General features: G+C 45.5%; 1 protein-coding gene across 1 annotated transcript in view; it reads left to right on the top strand.

The window, feature by feature from the left end:
* Window positions 1-12,677, top strand: part of LOC134048938 (contactin-4) — a 97,424-nt gene extending 84,747 nt beyond the window's left edge. The window contains exons 10-20 of the mRNA XM_062501038.1: window positions 1,888-2,063; window positions 3,137-3,254; window positions 4,307-4,465; window positions 5,175-5,324; window positions 5,720-5,790; window positions 8,192-8,426; window positions 8,914-9,029; window positions 9,497-9,683; window positions 10,181-10,293; window positions 11,533-11,701; window positions 12,577-12,677. Coding sequence (XP_062357022.1) covers window positions 1,888-2,063; window positions 3,137-3,254; window positions 4,307-4,465; window positions 5,175-5,324; window positions 5,720-5,790; window positions 8,192-8,426; window positions 8,914-9,029; window positions 9,497-9,683; window positions 10,181-10,293; window positions 11,533-11,701; window positions 12,577-12,677 — 1,595 coding nt within the window. The remainder of the gene's footprint in view (window positions 1-1,887; window positions 2,064-3,136; window positions 3,255-4,306; window positions 4,466-5,174; window positions 5,325-5,719; window positions 5,791-8,191; window positions 8,427-8,913; window positions 9,030-9,496; window positions 9,684-10,180; window positions 10,294-11,532; window positions 11,702-12,576) is intronic.
* Window positions 12,678-15,784: the final 3,107 nt, after the last annotated feature.

The raw sequence follows: 15,784 nt of genomic DNA, 5'->3' as shown, positions 1-15,784 counted from the left end.
AAACCTGCAGGCATTTGTGGAAGCACCAGGCACTTGCAGTTCCTGCAGCACCTGCAGGAGCTGTGCTGAGCTGCTCAGCAAACACCCATTTCTTGATATCATTGATATAAATCCCAGTATATTTCATATTCTCTACATTTATATAAACCTCTAACTATATAAATCTGTAATATTCTAACTATATTCTAGAATATAAATATTCAATTAAGCATATTTAATATATATTATATATCTAATATATTCTACTATGTAATTGCGTAGAATTCTAGAATACAAATCACATACCAGAATTCTATATTCCAGAATCTCTTCTATATTCTAAAATTCTATACTATTCTATTCTATATAGGTTTTATATTCTTCATTCTTTTCATGTTTATAAACACCTGAGAAATATTTAATGGATTAATTGATTGATTAATTAAGTGTCATAACAGTTGCTCTAAGAATTTGGTCAGAAGTGAACACAAAATACAGACAAATTAAATTTGTCCAAGATAATACAGCCAAGTCCCTGAGGACTTGATCTGAAATCTCTACAGACAGCAACAAAATCTTTCTCACCACCTCCTGTAGACTTTTGATAATGTTGCAAATCCAGGAACAACTTTGCATCCCATGGATTTCCGTGAATAGTTCTGCCAGTCCATATCTGTGGTGCTGTATCTTTATTATTTTAGCAGAGAATTAAGCAATTGGGCAATAGGCTCAGGAAGAAGTGGTTAAGATTTTGGTGTTGTGTACCAGAGCTGAAAAATGCTGATATTATTTTAGCATGACAGCAGTGCAGAGTAGATTTTTGGTATAAGCAAAAATATCTATCTCTGTATGATTTTCAGACTTTTGATCTCATTGTTACACAATATTTTTTCTCCTTTTCATTTCCTCCGAGGCCCTGTAGAAAAAAATTGCTGCACTTTTTGTCAACAGAAATGGAAGAGAAATGTTAACTTTAGAGGCAGAGGGAATTCACAGGCACAGACGAGGAGCTGGAGTCTGCATAATGTGTCGTGGCTCATCTTTGTGTGCCACCACTCTGCTCATACTGAAGTGAAAAATGGACAATTAAAGCAGTGGTAAAGGAGCTGTGGAGCTCCAGCTGGGAGGGAGAGATCAGTCCTGAGTGAGGGTGGAGCTCTGCCTGTGTTTGACATGTCACAGATCCAGGTTTGGGACTTCCCTTTGGAAATGTCCTGGCTGGGACCTTCCCTTCCACTTCAGCTCCCTGAAATGCCCCTGTCTGACACCACATCAAGGCTTTGGGTTCCATGCTGTGGAAGGTTCTGTTGGAATCACTCATCATTTATATTTATTCCTTATCATTTATATTTATTCCTTGTGGGGGCTCTCCTTGCCCAAAGAAGGGGTTTGAGATGTGAAACCATCCATCATAACATAATAATCATCTCAGCCTGATCTTTGCCTTTCCAGGTATGGCCAGATTTCAAACTCCTGGTTTTAATTCCTCTTTCTCTTCCAGTTTTGGAGCTTTTGCATTTAATTTAGGAACAACAGAATAGTTTTTTGATAACCACGGTGCGCAATGTATGAGTGTGAAACAACTCTTTGAAGTCAGAAGATTCCAGTAAGAGAATCTCTGATAAAAAATTTTAATTGGGCCTTTCAGATCTGCTGTACTTTTCCCCAGCTTTTTCTTTCCTCCTCCTTCATCAGGATGGTGGCTGGAAGAGGATTCTGGAGGGTTTATTAAGTGTTTTAATCCAACAACTAGAGAAAGGATAAACCCAAAGATGGAATAATTCACTTGTTGATTTAAGGACCACCCTAAGTGATCACTGCTTAGGATCTCTCTCAGCCCTACAATGTCTCTTTTGCTCAGGAGAACAAGAATAATCCTTTTTTCCCCCCTTTCTTTGTTGTTTGTAGACCCAACCCGGGTGATGGTGTCCCCTTTCAGCATGGATGTCACAGTTGGAGAAAGCATTGTCCTGCCTTGCCAGGTGTCCCACGACCACTCCCTGGACATCGTGTTCACCTGGTCATTCAATGGGCACCTGATAGACTTTGAGAAAGATGGGGATCACTTCGAAAGGGTTGGAGGAGTAAGTATTAAATTTGACAAAGTGGGTAATGGAGAAAAAGTTACTGACAGAAGGAAATGGATGAAGGCAGCAAGAAAAAGGAGGAAAGAAATGGAAATTTTTCAGCAGAAGTAGAAAACTGGGAAGGGTTTTTCGTGTTGCTCTGAGAGAGGTTTTAGAGAGCAGCAGGTCTCAGGCATTGTGACAGTTCACGTTTACATTTGTCAGGAGTGAAATTTAATGCTGAAAGGAAAAGGAGATACAATTTCCATGCCTCGCTATTATCCCTTAAAAAAAAAAAATCATTAAAAGATGAACTCACAGATTGATGCCCAGGGCTCACAGCAGCAGCCATGGCTTTTTGGGGTGCCTGCTCCTGTTTTGGCCCACAGAGCTAAAATTACAAAGTTTATTAACATTCCTTAGCCCAAGGGCCACGACCACGAGGTTACCCTGAGATTTCCAATGTATCGAATGCTTTGTGTCTGGAGAGAAATTGAGAGAGGTTCTCAGCATCCAATACAGCCAGAAACCTAATTAGTTGAATTCAACAGTTAATCAGACATGCACTTGGCGTTTGGAAAACAAATTACTGCTGGTGTGTGATGCAAGATTTCCTCAGAGAGTGCTGTTCTCGTGATTTTTAGCACGAAAGTGCCAGGCAATCAAAATGCTGTCTGGGACACAAAGCCATGAAACTACTGCTGATATCTCCAAATCGGGGCTGGGCTTCCCTTGCAGGAGAGATGGAGACACAGCCTGGGCCTCTGGATGCCAGAGAGGGTAAAAATTGGATCTCCAGAGAGAAAAAGGAGGAATCAGAGTGAGCCTGTCCTACATTGTCACGTTGTTTTAATGGGGAAAGTGCTTAAGATCCCCAGCCCTGTTCCTCGGAGGAGCCAGAATTTTAGGGTTGCTCCCTCTCTCACCTTGCAGGCAGGCTCACATCATTTTAACAGCCATGGCTCGCATTGCTGATGTTTTCATCAGCCAGCATAAAGTAAACCAATTGGTCACAGTGTCCTTCATGTGATAATGATGTTTAGGGCTCATTAAAAAGTAATTGTAACCACTTTTCCCTACTTTATCAGCAGGATTCAGCTGGTGATTTGATGATCAGGAGCATCCAGCTGAAGCATGCAGGGAAATACGTCTGCATGGTGCAAACAAGTGTGGACAAGCTCTCAGCTGCTGCAGACCTGATTGTAAGAGGTATTTGAATTTTGCTGCTGTTGTTGATGTTGTTGTAGAATTTTTATTATTTTTCTCCTGCCTTCTGCAGTCCCTGGGCTCAGAGACAGCCCAGCAAAGCATCTTGTAATTAATCTGAGAAAAAAGCTCTGAGTACACGCTGGGGTTCACAGCATCAACCAGAGCATGTGAAGGGTTTCAGATGCTCCCAGAACAGACCCAGCCCACACAGGCCTGGTCCCTGTCCATGTCCTGAATGCCAGCCCTGCACCCACTGGGCTCATTTGTGCCATGAACTGTGCCAGCTACTGGCAGCATTTCTACCAAGCAATGTCATTCTTTTTTAGAATAAACATGATTTAGTGATTTCACTGGTATATCGAGATCTCTTCGTTGCCATGCACAGGTGATGTGTAAGCTTGACTTGAACAGAGCTGTAATTAATTACCCTGAGTCTGTGTCCTTCTGAGAAATATGATTTATATTTTCCTGCTTGTTAACTTTGGGGAAGGCAAACTTGGGTGCTGCTCTGTCCCTGCTACCCTTGGTTCTCATAAAGATGAGGAATATTAAATTCTCACAGGGAAATGACCCTTGATGATGATAAAAGTGCTGATCTTGTCACTCCCATAAAAGCATCAGGGGTGTTAAAACAGTGGCACAGGGTGCCCAGAGCAGCTGCAGCTGCCCCTGGATCCCTGGCAGTGCCCAAGGCCAGGTTGGAGCAGCCTGGGACAGTGGGAGGTGGCAGGGGTGGAACTGGGTGGGATTTAAGGTCCCTTCCACCCAAACCTTCCGTGCCTCTGAGATGGGAGCACACTGAACCTCGGGCAGCGATGGCCATGGCATGGGGCAGAGGGGTCTGTGCCTGCCTGGTGCTCCCTGCAGAGCTTCACAGGTTAAAGGTAGAACATCCTGGTCTCTCCACCACACTGCTCCCAGTCCCAGGCAGGCAAGGAGTGCTGGAGCTGCCCCAGCTGCTCTGCAGGGACCCCTCACCTCTGTTCCCAGGAGAGGAAGATGAACCCAGGGCTTCTTCCTCGAGTCATTCAGGTTCTGCTGCAATCCCACAGGTCCCCCGGGTCCCCCCGAGGCCGTGACCATCGATGAGGTCACGGACACCACAGCCCAGCTGTCCTGGAGGCCGGGGGCAGACAACCACAGCCCCATCACCATGTACGTGGTGCAGGCACGCACGCCCTTCTCGGTGGGCTGGCAGGCAGTGAGCACAGGTAAGGCTCACCTGGAGCTGCAGGGATGGCAAACCCACCCCTCAGCACCCACAGGGGCTGCCTGGACCTGCTGTGGTGTGAAAAACAATTTCCTTGGCTGCACAGCACTGCTCTTATTAACTACTTTCAGGTTTGGCAACCCAAAGATTTAAGGTGCAGGCAGTTCCATTACTCACCCATTTTTCTCATGAATGTTTAAGGGAAAACAGAATGAATTCCTATCTCTTGTTGCTGTGCTGGAGATATACAACAGTAATTGTGGTCTATAAAGACATCCCTCAGGGACAGACCGTGTCATCCAGCCTATCTTTAAGGAGAATTATTTTCCTGATAGAGGGAAAAGTCCCATGATGTAATTGCTCATTCCATCAGAGGTTAATTTTGTTCCAGTAGCCATTAAGCAGAGACAACAGTGTGTTTTAAAAAGAGAAAAATAAAGACCCTCCAAACCTGTTGTCTCAACACTTCGTTTCCAAACTGTGGCAATTTTGGGGAAACTGTTTCACAGCAGGAATTTCTGGGCTAAAAGCAGAGGGGTTTAACGCTTCCTCTTTCACTTCTTTGCAGTCAGCAAAATGTTAGAAAGATGAGAGCTTGTCAAACCTTCCTGGTATTTACATTAAGCCCTCACCTTTAAAGAAATGAGATTTGCCCGTGCCTTTTCCCCAGCAGCATTTTAACATGCCAGTGGGTCTCCTTGCATCCCTAGTGCCAGAGGTCATCGACGGCAGGACGTTCACGGCCACGGTGGTGGGGCTGAACCCGTGGGTGGAGTACGAGTTCAGAGTGGTGGCTGCCAACCTGATTGGGATCGGGGAGCCCAGCAGCCCTTCAGAGAAGAGAAGAACTGAGGAAGCTCGTGAGTAATGCTGGGCAGAGGAGATGAGGGTGAAATCTTTGTGGGATAAATGCCAAGAGATCCCTCAGTGGTGGGGAAGCCCTGGAAGGTGGCTCCTCTGTTCTGCTGGAGCCCATGGAGGAACTGAATGAAAAACTCCTTTTTTAATGGAGGACAAATGTTTAAACTAAACAGTTAGAGACTGAATACCCAAGTTAATGACATACTTTTAATGTGCTATTATTGACATACTTCTAATGTGCTGTTTGCCATGGCAAATTAGTCATTTTAACAGTTCCTGGCACCAGCAGGGGAAGGCCAGCAGTGTCCTGCTGCTGCCCAGCTCTGCTCCATCTCCATGTGGGTCTTGGGTTTCAAAGCTGTCACATCCATCTTCTGCGTTTCTTTTTTTGCAGTTCCTGAGGTGACCCCAGCTAATGTTAGTGGAGGTGGAGGCAGCAAGTCTGAGCTGGTCATTACCTGGGAGGTGAGTCTCACTTCTGTGGATTTCAAAGGGTTGGTAGTAAAAAAGCTCAGACTGTGTGACAAATACAGCCCAGCTGATCAGATGGAGCTGAAGGAAGAGCCCACCCCAGCCCCAGGGAAGTGGGGAGCTGGGACCATGGGGAGAAGGATCTGCCACCAGTTCAGCTGCCCCTGACTCCCAGCACACCCACATGGCAAAATGTGGATGGCCAGGAGCCACCTGAGGGATAAAACAGGCTTGGAACATCCTGACCTGGTGGAGAATTTGCTGTGCTGGCTCCCAGCTTCCTCTGTCCTCCTCTCTGGGCTACAAGGCAGCAAACAGTTCAGAGCCAGCACGAGGCATGCTGGCTTTCACTGCTGCTGATGGCAGCCAGCACGAGGAGATGCAGAGATGAGAAATGTTTAATATTCCTCAAGGCAGACGGGGTTAGAACTTTAGTCATTTGTCTGCTCGTATTTTCGTGTTGTGATGAGATGCAGCTGGCATATTTCTCCGAATAATGAACTCCACTAGACATGCTAACGCTTCCATTTAGCACTATTTCTGACCAAGCTGGCAGAATGAATCGCCAGAGATATTTTTGAGGTTATTAAAAACCTATAAATGGGTTTTTGTCCTCACCACAGTGCTCAATGTGCTAAATTTCCTCCTCTGTTGGACTAATTAGTTACGCTGTGTCTCCTGAAGATACTGCAATATGTTTCAAAAACACACATGGCCAGAACATCAGCCATTGGTTCGAGATGTAATTTGCACAAAACATAATTTGTATTTTGATAGAAGAGTGGTTTTACTCTTTTAAGCATCCAGAGGCCTTTTTGTGTGAGCCTTACAATACAGAGTAGGATTCAGTCACCATGGCATCCCTGTCTATGAAGTTCCATGGACATCTCAGGGAGGAGGACCTGTAATTATGGATTATTTTAACATGGAACCTTTGGGTTTAGTGCAGCTTTTTAGGGAGCGGCAAGACTCAGAGTAGGAAGTGTCAGTGTGTCCAGGGTGTGTTCTTTAGGGCTTCATGTGTGATCCTAAAGGCGTGAGAGCAGCTGCACGTGTGTTGGGAAAGCTGTGTCCTTGCTTCACCCCAGCAAACCTCAGGCTCTTCACAAAGCCTAAAATTACATCAGCTATGGAGGCCTCATCTAGCCAGGGAGGGAAGAGAAATAAGCTTTAGGAGAAGTGTCTTTTGGAGGTGCTGCTTCCTTTTTGATGGAGCAGAAAGGCTCTGGTGCAGGCAAGATGGAATGGATTCAGAATCCCAGAGGTAACAAGGCTGGAAAAGACCTCTGAGATCATCAAATGCAGCCTGTGAATGAAGAGACCAAGAGGAATCCCCAGGGTGCAGAGGTGACTCAGTTTCTTCAAGCAGAAAAGCCAATTCTTTATTCACAGAACTCATTTTTATACAGTTTTTATAGACCTCATGTTTTACTCCAGCTGACCAGTAGCTTTCTTGCTACTCAATTCATTGGCCAGTAAATGGCATTCTGCCTGTCAAGTCTCCCTATTTTTCGATTGTTTCTGTATCTTCTTCAGTGATTCTCGTGGGATAGATTCATTCTTTATGCAGGTGCAAACTTATTTTTCTTACTAGGATAAGTTGTGTTAACTGCCTTCATTTGTACGATTTCTCCTTATGGGAACTTATACGCTACTGTTAGCTCAGCTAGAGTAGCAGGGCCTAAACCATATTTTATAATAATATAAATACCTCTTATATAAATAATATATAAATATAAATATATTAACTCTTGTAATAATATAAATTTATAATATCTCTACTGTTCTCCCTTGGAAACTGGGAGTTTTAAACTTTCTGTGCTGACAGGCACTGGCCCCCAAGAAAACATTGCTTTTGACCTGAGGCCATGGAAAAGGCTTCCAAAATTGAGTGACAGAACTAAGATCACAGGTGTGTAGTTTGAATAGAAGTGTGTAAAATCACGTGGTGGAAAACTTAAGATTTAAGGTTTGAGAATATAGCAATATATAGAAAGTAAAATAGAGGTTTTAGGGCAAAGGTTTCTTTCTTCTTCATATTCTCCTTCATAGGTCCAGGTGGTACTTCTGTAATTGGCTAGAAAATTCTGCATTGCAGGTCACAGGTGATTGGTTATTGAGTTAAAAGTAAAAATAATTTAGGTGTTAGCTCTTAATTGGACAGACTGGCCCTTAAAAGGCCTTGTAGAGAGAGAGATACATCTCCATTTTTAGCTTGTTAGCTTGAGGTGCTGCAGAACTCACTGTAACGTAGATAAGAATTAACAAACATCCCAGTCCAAACAAGAAATACCATCTCTCCTGCGTCCAACCTGGTAAAGAAAAGGAAGATTTAAGAAGCCATAACCAATGTAAACAGTGGGGGGAGGTCAGTGCTGTTTGTCCCTGCCCACAGACGGTGCCCGAGGAGCTGCAGAACGGGGGTGGCTTTGGCTACGTGGTGGCATTCCGGCCCTTGGGCACGGTCAGCTGGATGCAGACGGTGGTGGCCTCGCCGGACGCCGCCCGCTACGTGTTCCGCAACGAGAGCCTGCCGCCCTTCTCGCCCTACGAGGTCAAAGTGGGAGTCTACAACAACAAGGGGGAAGGCTCCTTCAGCCCCGTCACTGTGGTCTACTCGGCAGAGGAAGGTAGAGATGAGCCCTGCCCACCTCCTCTCCCTCCTCCCATCTCAAAGGGTTTGCTCTCCACCTTGACGCATCCTGTGGTGCCTCAGCCTCGCTCTGATTTATAATAAACTGGCGGGACGGGACGTGGTTAGTTCTTTTCGTAGTCATTAAAATAGAGTTAATCGTAATGAAATCTTTTGATAGTAATGGGAAAGTAATGTGTCATCTGGGAAGAATTCCACGGAGATTTTAGTATGAATTAATGCCCGCTGATTAGAAAATGTTCCCACTTGTCCTAATTATAGTACATGGTATCCTGGGTTGAGTTTAGTAATGACATCTTATTATTTCTGAGGGAGAGGCCTGGCACAGCCTGACAGGCCATCGGTTTGAAACATGGACGTTTGTTTGCTTCCTTCCTTGTGCAATGAGGAAAATAAATCCCCTGATGTCTGGGACTAATTGAATATAGAATTGAAAAGTCTTACTTCTATTTCTAACTGCCCAGAGCCAACGAGAGCCCCAACCACTGTTTTGGCAAGAAGCCTTTCTGCCTCAGACGTCGAAGTTTCTTGGGCTCCCCCGTGGGAGAACCAGCACAAAGGAAGAATACAGGGATATGAGGTATGGGAAACAGGATCCTTTCAGCAGCAAGCCTTGAGGGGACACTGAGATGTCCTCGTGCTGCTCCTCCTGCCATGGGTGTGTTCCTGAAGTGGATTTGCTTCTTTAGTGCACAGAGATTTCTCTTACAAGGTTAAAAATTCCACCTTTCTCTCGCAAGGTTGAAAATTCTACCTTTCCCTCACAAGGTTAAAAAGTCCACCTTTCTCTCACAAGGTTAAAAGGTCCACCTTTCTCTCACAAGGTTGACAATTCCATCGTTCTGTGTGGATCTGGCTGGAAATGGAGCCCTCCCTGAAGGTGCTGCCATGGCCAGGCTTGGGGAGGGAGCTCTGCAGCCCAGGCTGTCCCCAGCAGGACCAGGGACTGTGGCAGGGAGCAGGAGCTGTCCCCAGGAGCAGATCCGGGTTGCTGACAGGAACAAAGGGGTGCTGGCAGCCCCTTGCCCAGCCCTGCTCTGCCCCCAGGTGCGCTGCTGGCGGCACGACGAGAAGGAGGAGAACGCCAAAAGGATCCGGACGGTTGGGAACCAAACATCCACAAAAGTCAGCAACCTGAGGGGAAATGCCCTCTACCACCTGGCAGTCAGGGCTTACAACACGGCTGGCACCGGCCCCTCCAGCGCTGCTGTCAACGTCACCACCAAAAAGCCACGTGAGTGTTGGCAGGGATGTCCTGGCACGGCCCCGCCGCTGCTCCCCTCTGTCATTTCCCAGCTCCCTTGAGGCTGAAGGAGCTGTCAGACTTCTCCTTGCCAGGTTTTTGTGTAGATTTGCCAGGCTCAGCCTTTTTATTTAATTTTTTTTCGTGAGGTTCTTCCCAGTGTTAAGTAAGCAGAGCATGCAAAACCGAAATCACAGCTGTGCAGGGAAATTAAATATTTATCTCAGTGTTCAAGAGGGCTTTTTTTCCTCTGGTCTCAGGCATGTTGAGCAACTGACTGAATCCTTTTTTCATGTAAAGCCTCGTGTCGTGTCACACCTCCCATGACCTCGAGGACACAGATCAGTGAAGCAGCTCATTAGCTTTCCAGAGGGACAGGGCTCTGGGCAGGCTCAGCTGTGCTGGTGGAAGCCCCACTGGCACTGGGAGGGCTCCAGCTGGGAATTGATTCTCCTCAGTAACGTGGTGCTGTCTGTTTTTTGGTGTAGCACCAAGTCAGCCCCCTGGGAACATCGTGTGGAATTCATCCGACTCTAAGATCATCCTGAACTGGGACCAGGTGAAAGCCTTGGACAACGAGTCAGAAGTGAGAGGCTACAAAGTGAGTATTTCCATAGTGCTTCCATGACTTCCCAGGTCAGAGCTGGGGCGTTCCTCCAAGACCAGAGCCATGCCCTTTGTATGTGAGCACATTTTTCCTGCACCTCCCACCTGCAGGATTTCACTCCTGCCTTCCATGCAAGCTTCCCAAAGGCTACAGTTGGCTCCTTGATTGCAGATAAATAAAATGCTTTTTTAATAGTTCCCATTTCCATCAGAAAGCCAAGCCAAGAGGAAAAGAAAGAGAATCCTCATTAGAAGCAGTTTTAATAGGACATAATTTTACTAGAGAGAAACCCTGGGAAGAATTCAGCTCCATCACCTTCCACAAGGGTTTCATTTAGCCCAAAAAGACGTTGCCCTGGGGCTGGAGTTGTGCAAACATTTCCCACTGGAGCCTGAGGCAGTGAAGGACCTGGCCATGCTCCATGTTTTATTCCCAGTCTGGAATGCCAGCAGCTTGGTGAGCCTGTGCCAGCTCCCCTCAATTCCTGCACCAACTTTTAAGTGTCTTTGGTGCTCTGCATGGGCTCTTCAAAAATAAGTAATTCCTCAGGGTTTTTAGCCCAAACCTCAGATGAACCTCAGCAATCTGGACCAGATTTTCACTACATATTTTAGGTTTGAAATGCAAATTAAGGAGTCAGTTGAAAGAGGGAGAGAGAGACTCATCGCCCTGGAAAAGCATTCTCCTTTAACTTAGTGTGAGGATAGCACAACCACACAGCTTTATTTCCTGAATCATAGCAAAACATTGCCTATTTTTCTTCTTTTTGCCTAGAAATCCTGAATTTATTATATAAATTAGTACAACTCCCACAGCTCGGAAGGTCATTCACAAAAGTCATTTATTCTGGGAAACCATTGGTGGCACTGCATCAAATATCTCAACTCAGTTTCCAGAAGAAGCATGATAAGGAGTTTCTGACCTCTGTGAAGAAGTTTTTACCTCTAGAGGGGTTTATTTTAGCTTGACCAAGGTAAAGGTTTCACTGAGGGGCTCTACCAGGCACCAGGGCTGTTCTGGGTGCTGCTGATCAGCATCATCCTCCTGCCAGTGTCACCCACCTGCCACTTCTGTGCTGGTGTCCCCAGCAAATGTCACGTGTCCCCTCTGTGACCTGAGCATCAGGGGCAGGCAAAGAGCAGCAGCACCTCTGGACAGCCTGAGGTGGGCAGCTCTGAGGACAAAGAGCAGCTCTGCCACTCCTGCCTCTTGTTCTGTCTCCCTCGGCCGCAGGTTTTGTACAGGTGGAACAGGCAGAGCAGCACGTCTGTCATAGAAACAAATAAAACCTCAGTGGAGTTGTCCCTGCCCTTTGAAGAGGATTACATCATTGAGATCAAACCCTTCAGCGACGGCGGCGACGGCAGCAGCAGCGAGCAAATCCGAATCCCAAAGATAACCAGTAAGGATGGGAGGGATTGGGCTCTGTGCCACAGGGTTCCACCAGCAGAGATTCCAGTCCCCAGTTCTGATTTCACCCCAAAAGCAAGATTCAGCCATAAGAAAGGCCGTCCTCAGTAGTTCTGTTTGTATTTAAGGTTTCCAGACATTTGAATGTATTGTTTCACTGCAATTCACTACAGCCAAACACAGGATGCAGAGGCTTCTAAATCTATGAGGCTACTTGCAGCCACATCCCATTGTGTGCTGGATGCATAAATATTTATTTAGGGAAATGAAGTGGTGTAGAAGAACAAACACAAAGAGTATTTTATTACACAACATGGCTTTTGCAAAATCTCCGTGTCCCATCTTCCATTAATAATGTCCCAGTTTATAAGCTGCATTAAATCAGGAGCCTCTGCAATGCAGGAATATGGCATTAAAATTACAGCCATGTAAAAACGCCCTGGGTTAGAGCAGAGTTCTCCCCACCGTGGCTGTGCAAGCCATGCAGAGGAATTGAATCAGCAGCACAGGAGAGGGAAGGGGAGCTGGAACACTCCAGCTCCCATTTGGCTCCAGGTCACAGCGCAGGTACACGGCTCCTCCAGGATGGGAGTCACACAGAACAGCTGGAACACGGTGTAATTGTGAAAAAAACACCAAATAATGATAAGCAGGCAGCATGGGAAATAATAGAACGGTGAGGGGAGCCTCACCATAACAGGGGCAGGAATTGAAAGCACAAATTCATTTGGAGAGGGGACCGTGAAGAGGTGGAGGGGGCTTTACCTGAGGAAAGGGAATTTAAACCTCGGGGGAGGTGGCTTAAGGAAGAGCTCAGGGATTGTTCTCTGCTCACCTCTGGCTCCTTTTCCCCGTCTCCCCTCTCAGATGCCTACGCCAGAGGCTCGGGCTCGTCGACCTCCAGCGCCTGCACCCTGTCAGCCCTCAGCACAATCATGATCTCCCTCACAGCCCGCTCCAGTTTATGACAACAATAACATCGAGGACTTCTTCTTTATAATATAAGCAACATTTAGCTAGTTGTTTTGGAGACACCCAGTACTAAGTAATATTGTGGTTTGAGTACATCTTACTACTGGAAAAAAAAAATGTTTATGCTTCTTTAGGAATGGCATTATACAGTACTTCCTCAAAGCAAATATAGCTTTGTCTGAAGTTTCCTTGGAAACTCTGCAATGCACTGAAAACATCTGTAATATGATGTTACCAAAGCAGTTTACATATGTCCTTATATGCATATTTTTTATTATATATTTAGTGTTTTATAGAATTTTTTAAAGTTAACATATGATGTAGATATTAATTCTTTTTCCTCTGCTATAAAGTGCTACGGACGACATTATCACGAAAATATTGTTTGGGATTTTTTCCTTTCCGACGGAGAGTTCCAAGTTGTTCCTGGCAAATTGGCTGGAGCTGACTGTAGAGTTTTACAGGGCAGAACTGATCCAGACCCGGATTGTAACAGGCTGAGTTTCACTGGCAGCTCCAGTGACTCCTGTGTTGAACCCAGTGCTTCTAACACACGTTTTACCCAGAGCTCTGAGCAGAACAAACTCAAAACATTCCGAAGAGCAGAATTTTGGAAAGCCAAATGGTTTTTGGTTGGTTGTGGACTACAGGACACGTAGCCAATATTCCAGCACCGTGCAGCGAGGAGGGGCTGGGAAATTGCTTTGTCTTGATCGTAATAAGCATCAGGTTGGGTGGGAAAATGAAGATCCTGTGAAGCTGTGGCCTCTCCCTGCAGTGACTCAATGGGATGGTCACCGGTCTCACCTTGGGTGCTCACCCAGCTCAACCCTTTGGAGATCTAATTCCAAGAAAATTCCTCACGTTTGGGGATTAATTCCAAGGAAACCAGAACACGGCCACTGTGAGACAGCAAGCTGCTCTGGGCTCGTTCTTTGGGACACAACTCCTCATCCCTGGTAACTCCACTCTCCAGACAACACTTGGGAGTCTGGCCCGGAGCGGCGCTGCCCCGGCTCCAGGTTATCGGGGAAAAGTGGGAATCTCCCAGATCCCTGCTGGAAGTTTGCCTTTCCTTAGAAACTCTTCCCAGACACCTGGAGACAGAACAGAGTCACACCAGAAAACAACAATATCCACACTGGAATAATTCTTCTCAAGAGAAGGACTGTTTGTTACTATGGGGAATTTTGTAAGTTCAGATGGGATAACGCTGGAAAAGGCAATGGAATTTTCTATACAATTTTCAACTTTCAATGCGCTGCAGTGTTTTTTTTTTTTTTCCTCTCCTGATAGCTTGAATTTGCCTGTAACTTTGTCTTTTTTGCTTACAAAATAATACAGTTAACTTTTAGACCTTCTAAATATATTTATTCAGTAACTCATAATCAGGATTCCACTTGTGTAAAAGTCAGGGGTGTTGACCAGAGAAATATTGTCAGTATTTCAAGCTGTGTTCCTTTCTTAGTTTGATATGGTTACTTCTATGTATAAAAAAAATAAAATAAGAAAATCCTTAAAAAAATCCACAAAAACAAGAAAAAATAAATTAAAAAAAAAGCTTCTGTAGTTTTCTCCCCGGTGTAAATGATATTTATCAGTGATCTAGCAGATGTAATCTTTTTTTAAAGGTATTGGTAATAAATATTCTGTCATTTGTAAAGATACCTGTCTTCCAGGAGCCTTTTTCCTCCACTTTTTGTTCTGCCCAGTGAGAAATTTCCCCTCAGAGCCTCCTGAGACTGTCACTGATGTGAGGATACAAGAGTTGGTATAAATCAAAACTTTGTGAAGGCAGAAAAAAGCAAAATCTATTTATACACCTGCGGTCTAATTCTGCTCCCAAAACTGACCATCAAAGGTGAGCAGGTGAATTTCGGGTTTGTTCTGTAGAGCTGGGAGCTGTCCAAGCTCATGGGGATGGTGCTGATGGAGCATCTCTGACCCTGTGGCTGGAGCAAAGCCCTTCAGGCACTGCCTCTGCTTATCCTGGGCATTCCTGAGGATTTTGGGAGCACGGCTTGAAACCACTAAATCCACCCAAGCCACATTTCTAATCCTTTCAGGGACAGGAGTTGAAGGGTGCTCTCTGCATTTCAAAGGAGCAGTGCTGCACTTCGCAATCAATGAAGCACAAAAATAAACTGGCCCAGTAGCACAATTCCATTTGGAACAAGAAAAGTAAAATTGCCATTTCCAGAGGCAGGCGAGGAGCAGCTGCTGGGGCTGCTCTCCTGGAGGCAGCAGGGAAGAGCTGGTCAGGAGGAATGAGGGGTTGGGAGCTGGGTTTGAAGGGGAAAGAAACTGAGAAATGAATAATTCTGTGCTGTGGGAGTTAGGGGCTGGAGGTGTGGTGTGGTGGTGCCAAAACCTGGCACAGCCCTGGGTGCAGCCTGGGATAATGGACAAATTCCTCTTCTCCCTGTGCTACCTGGAATGAGGATTTTGTTCCAGGGCTCAATACCATGAGGAGGAACTTGGCCAGGGATTGTTCTCATCCTGCACCCTTGGCTCACCAGGATGTGAGATCCCAGCACAGCCCTGCCACTAAAACCTGGCTGGGGAAATGCAGCTACTCCTGCTTTATGCCAGGTTGGATTTATTTACTACCATGAGGAGAAGTGTGGCTGCTGGCTCTCCAAGCCATCCAGCCCTACCTGTCCCCAAGAGGACTCATCCTGGAAATACCAACAACCTGACGTGCAAAATATATTTAAATATATTGCATTCATCTTGCCATTAATGGGAATGGACTTATACATACAAACCTGATTTATTAGGCCACTTGAAAGCATGACATAAAATACATTGCAATAAGTGAATTCTCTTTAGTCTCATTTTTAGGATTTTGCTAATGAAATTCTGATTTTAGAGTGTTAAAGTTGGCCCCCTCGAATCCATTAAAAGCACATGCAGGAGAGACATTGGAGGCACAAATGTTATATTAATGAGCTACATTAATTTTGATGGAGCAATGCTACTTCACCCAGATGAGAACTGGCTCATTTATTACAATTTTTAGTCCATAGTACCTGGGAACTCCATTTCTTTAGGCACCTTCCAAAGAACCTATTGGCTGGATCAAATCTTTATTTTTATTCTT

This window comes from Cinclus cinclus, chromosome 12, assembly GCF_963662255.1.
Source record: "Cinclus cinclus chromosome 12, bCinCin1.1, whole genome shotgun sequence".
NCBI classification, from domain to species: Eukaryota; Metazoa; Chordata; class Aves; order Passeriformes; family Cinclidae; genus Cinclus; species Cinclus cinclus.
Note: the sequence above shows the minus strand (reverse complement) of the source record. Positions and strands in the feature narration are given on the sequence as shown.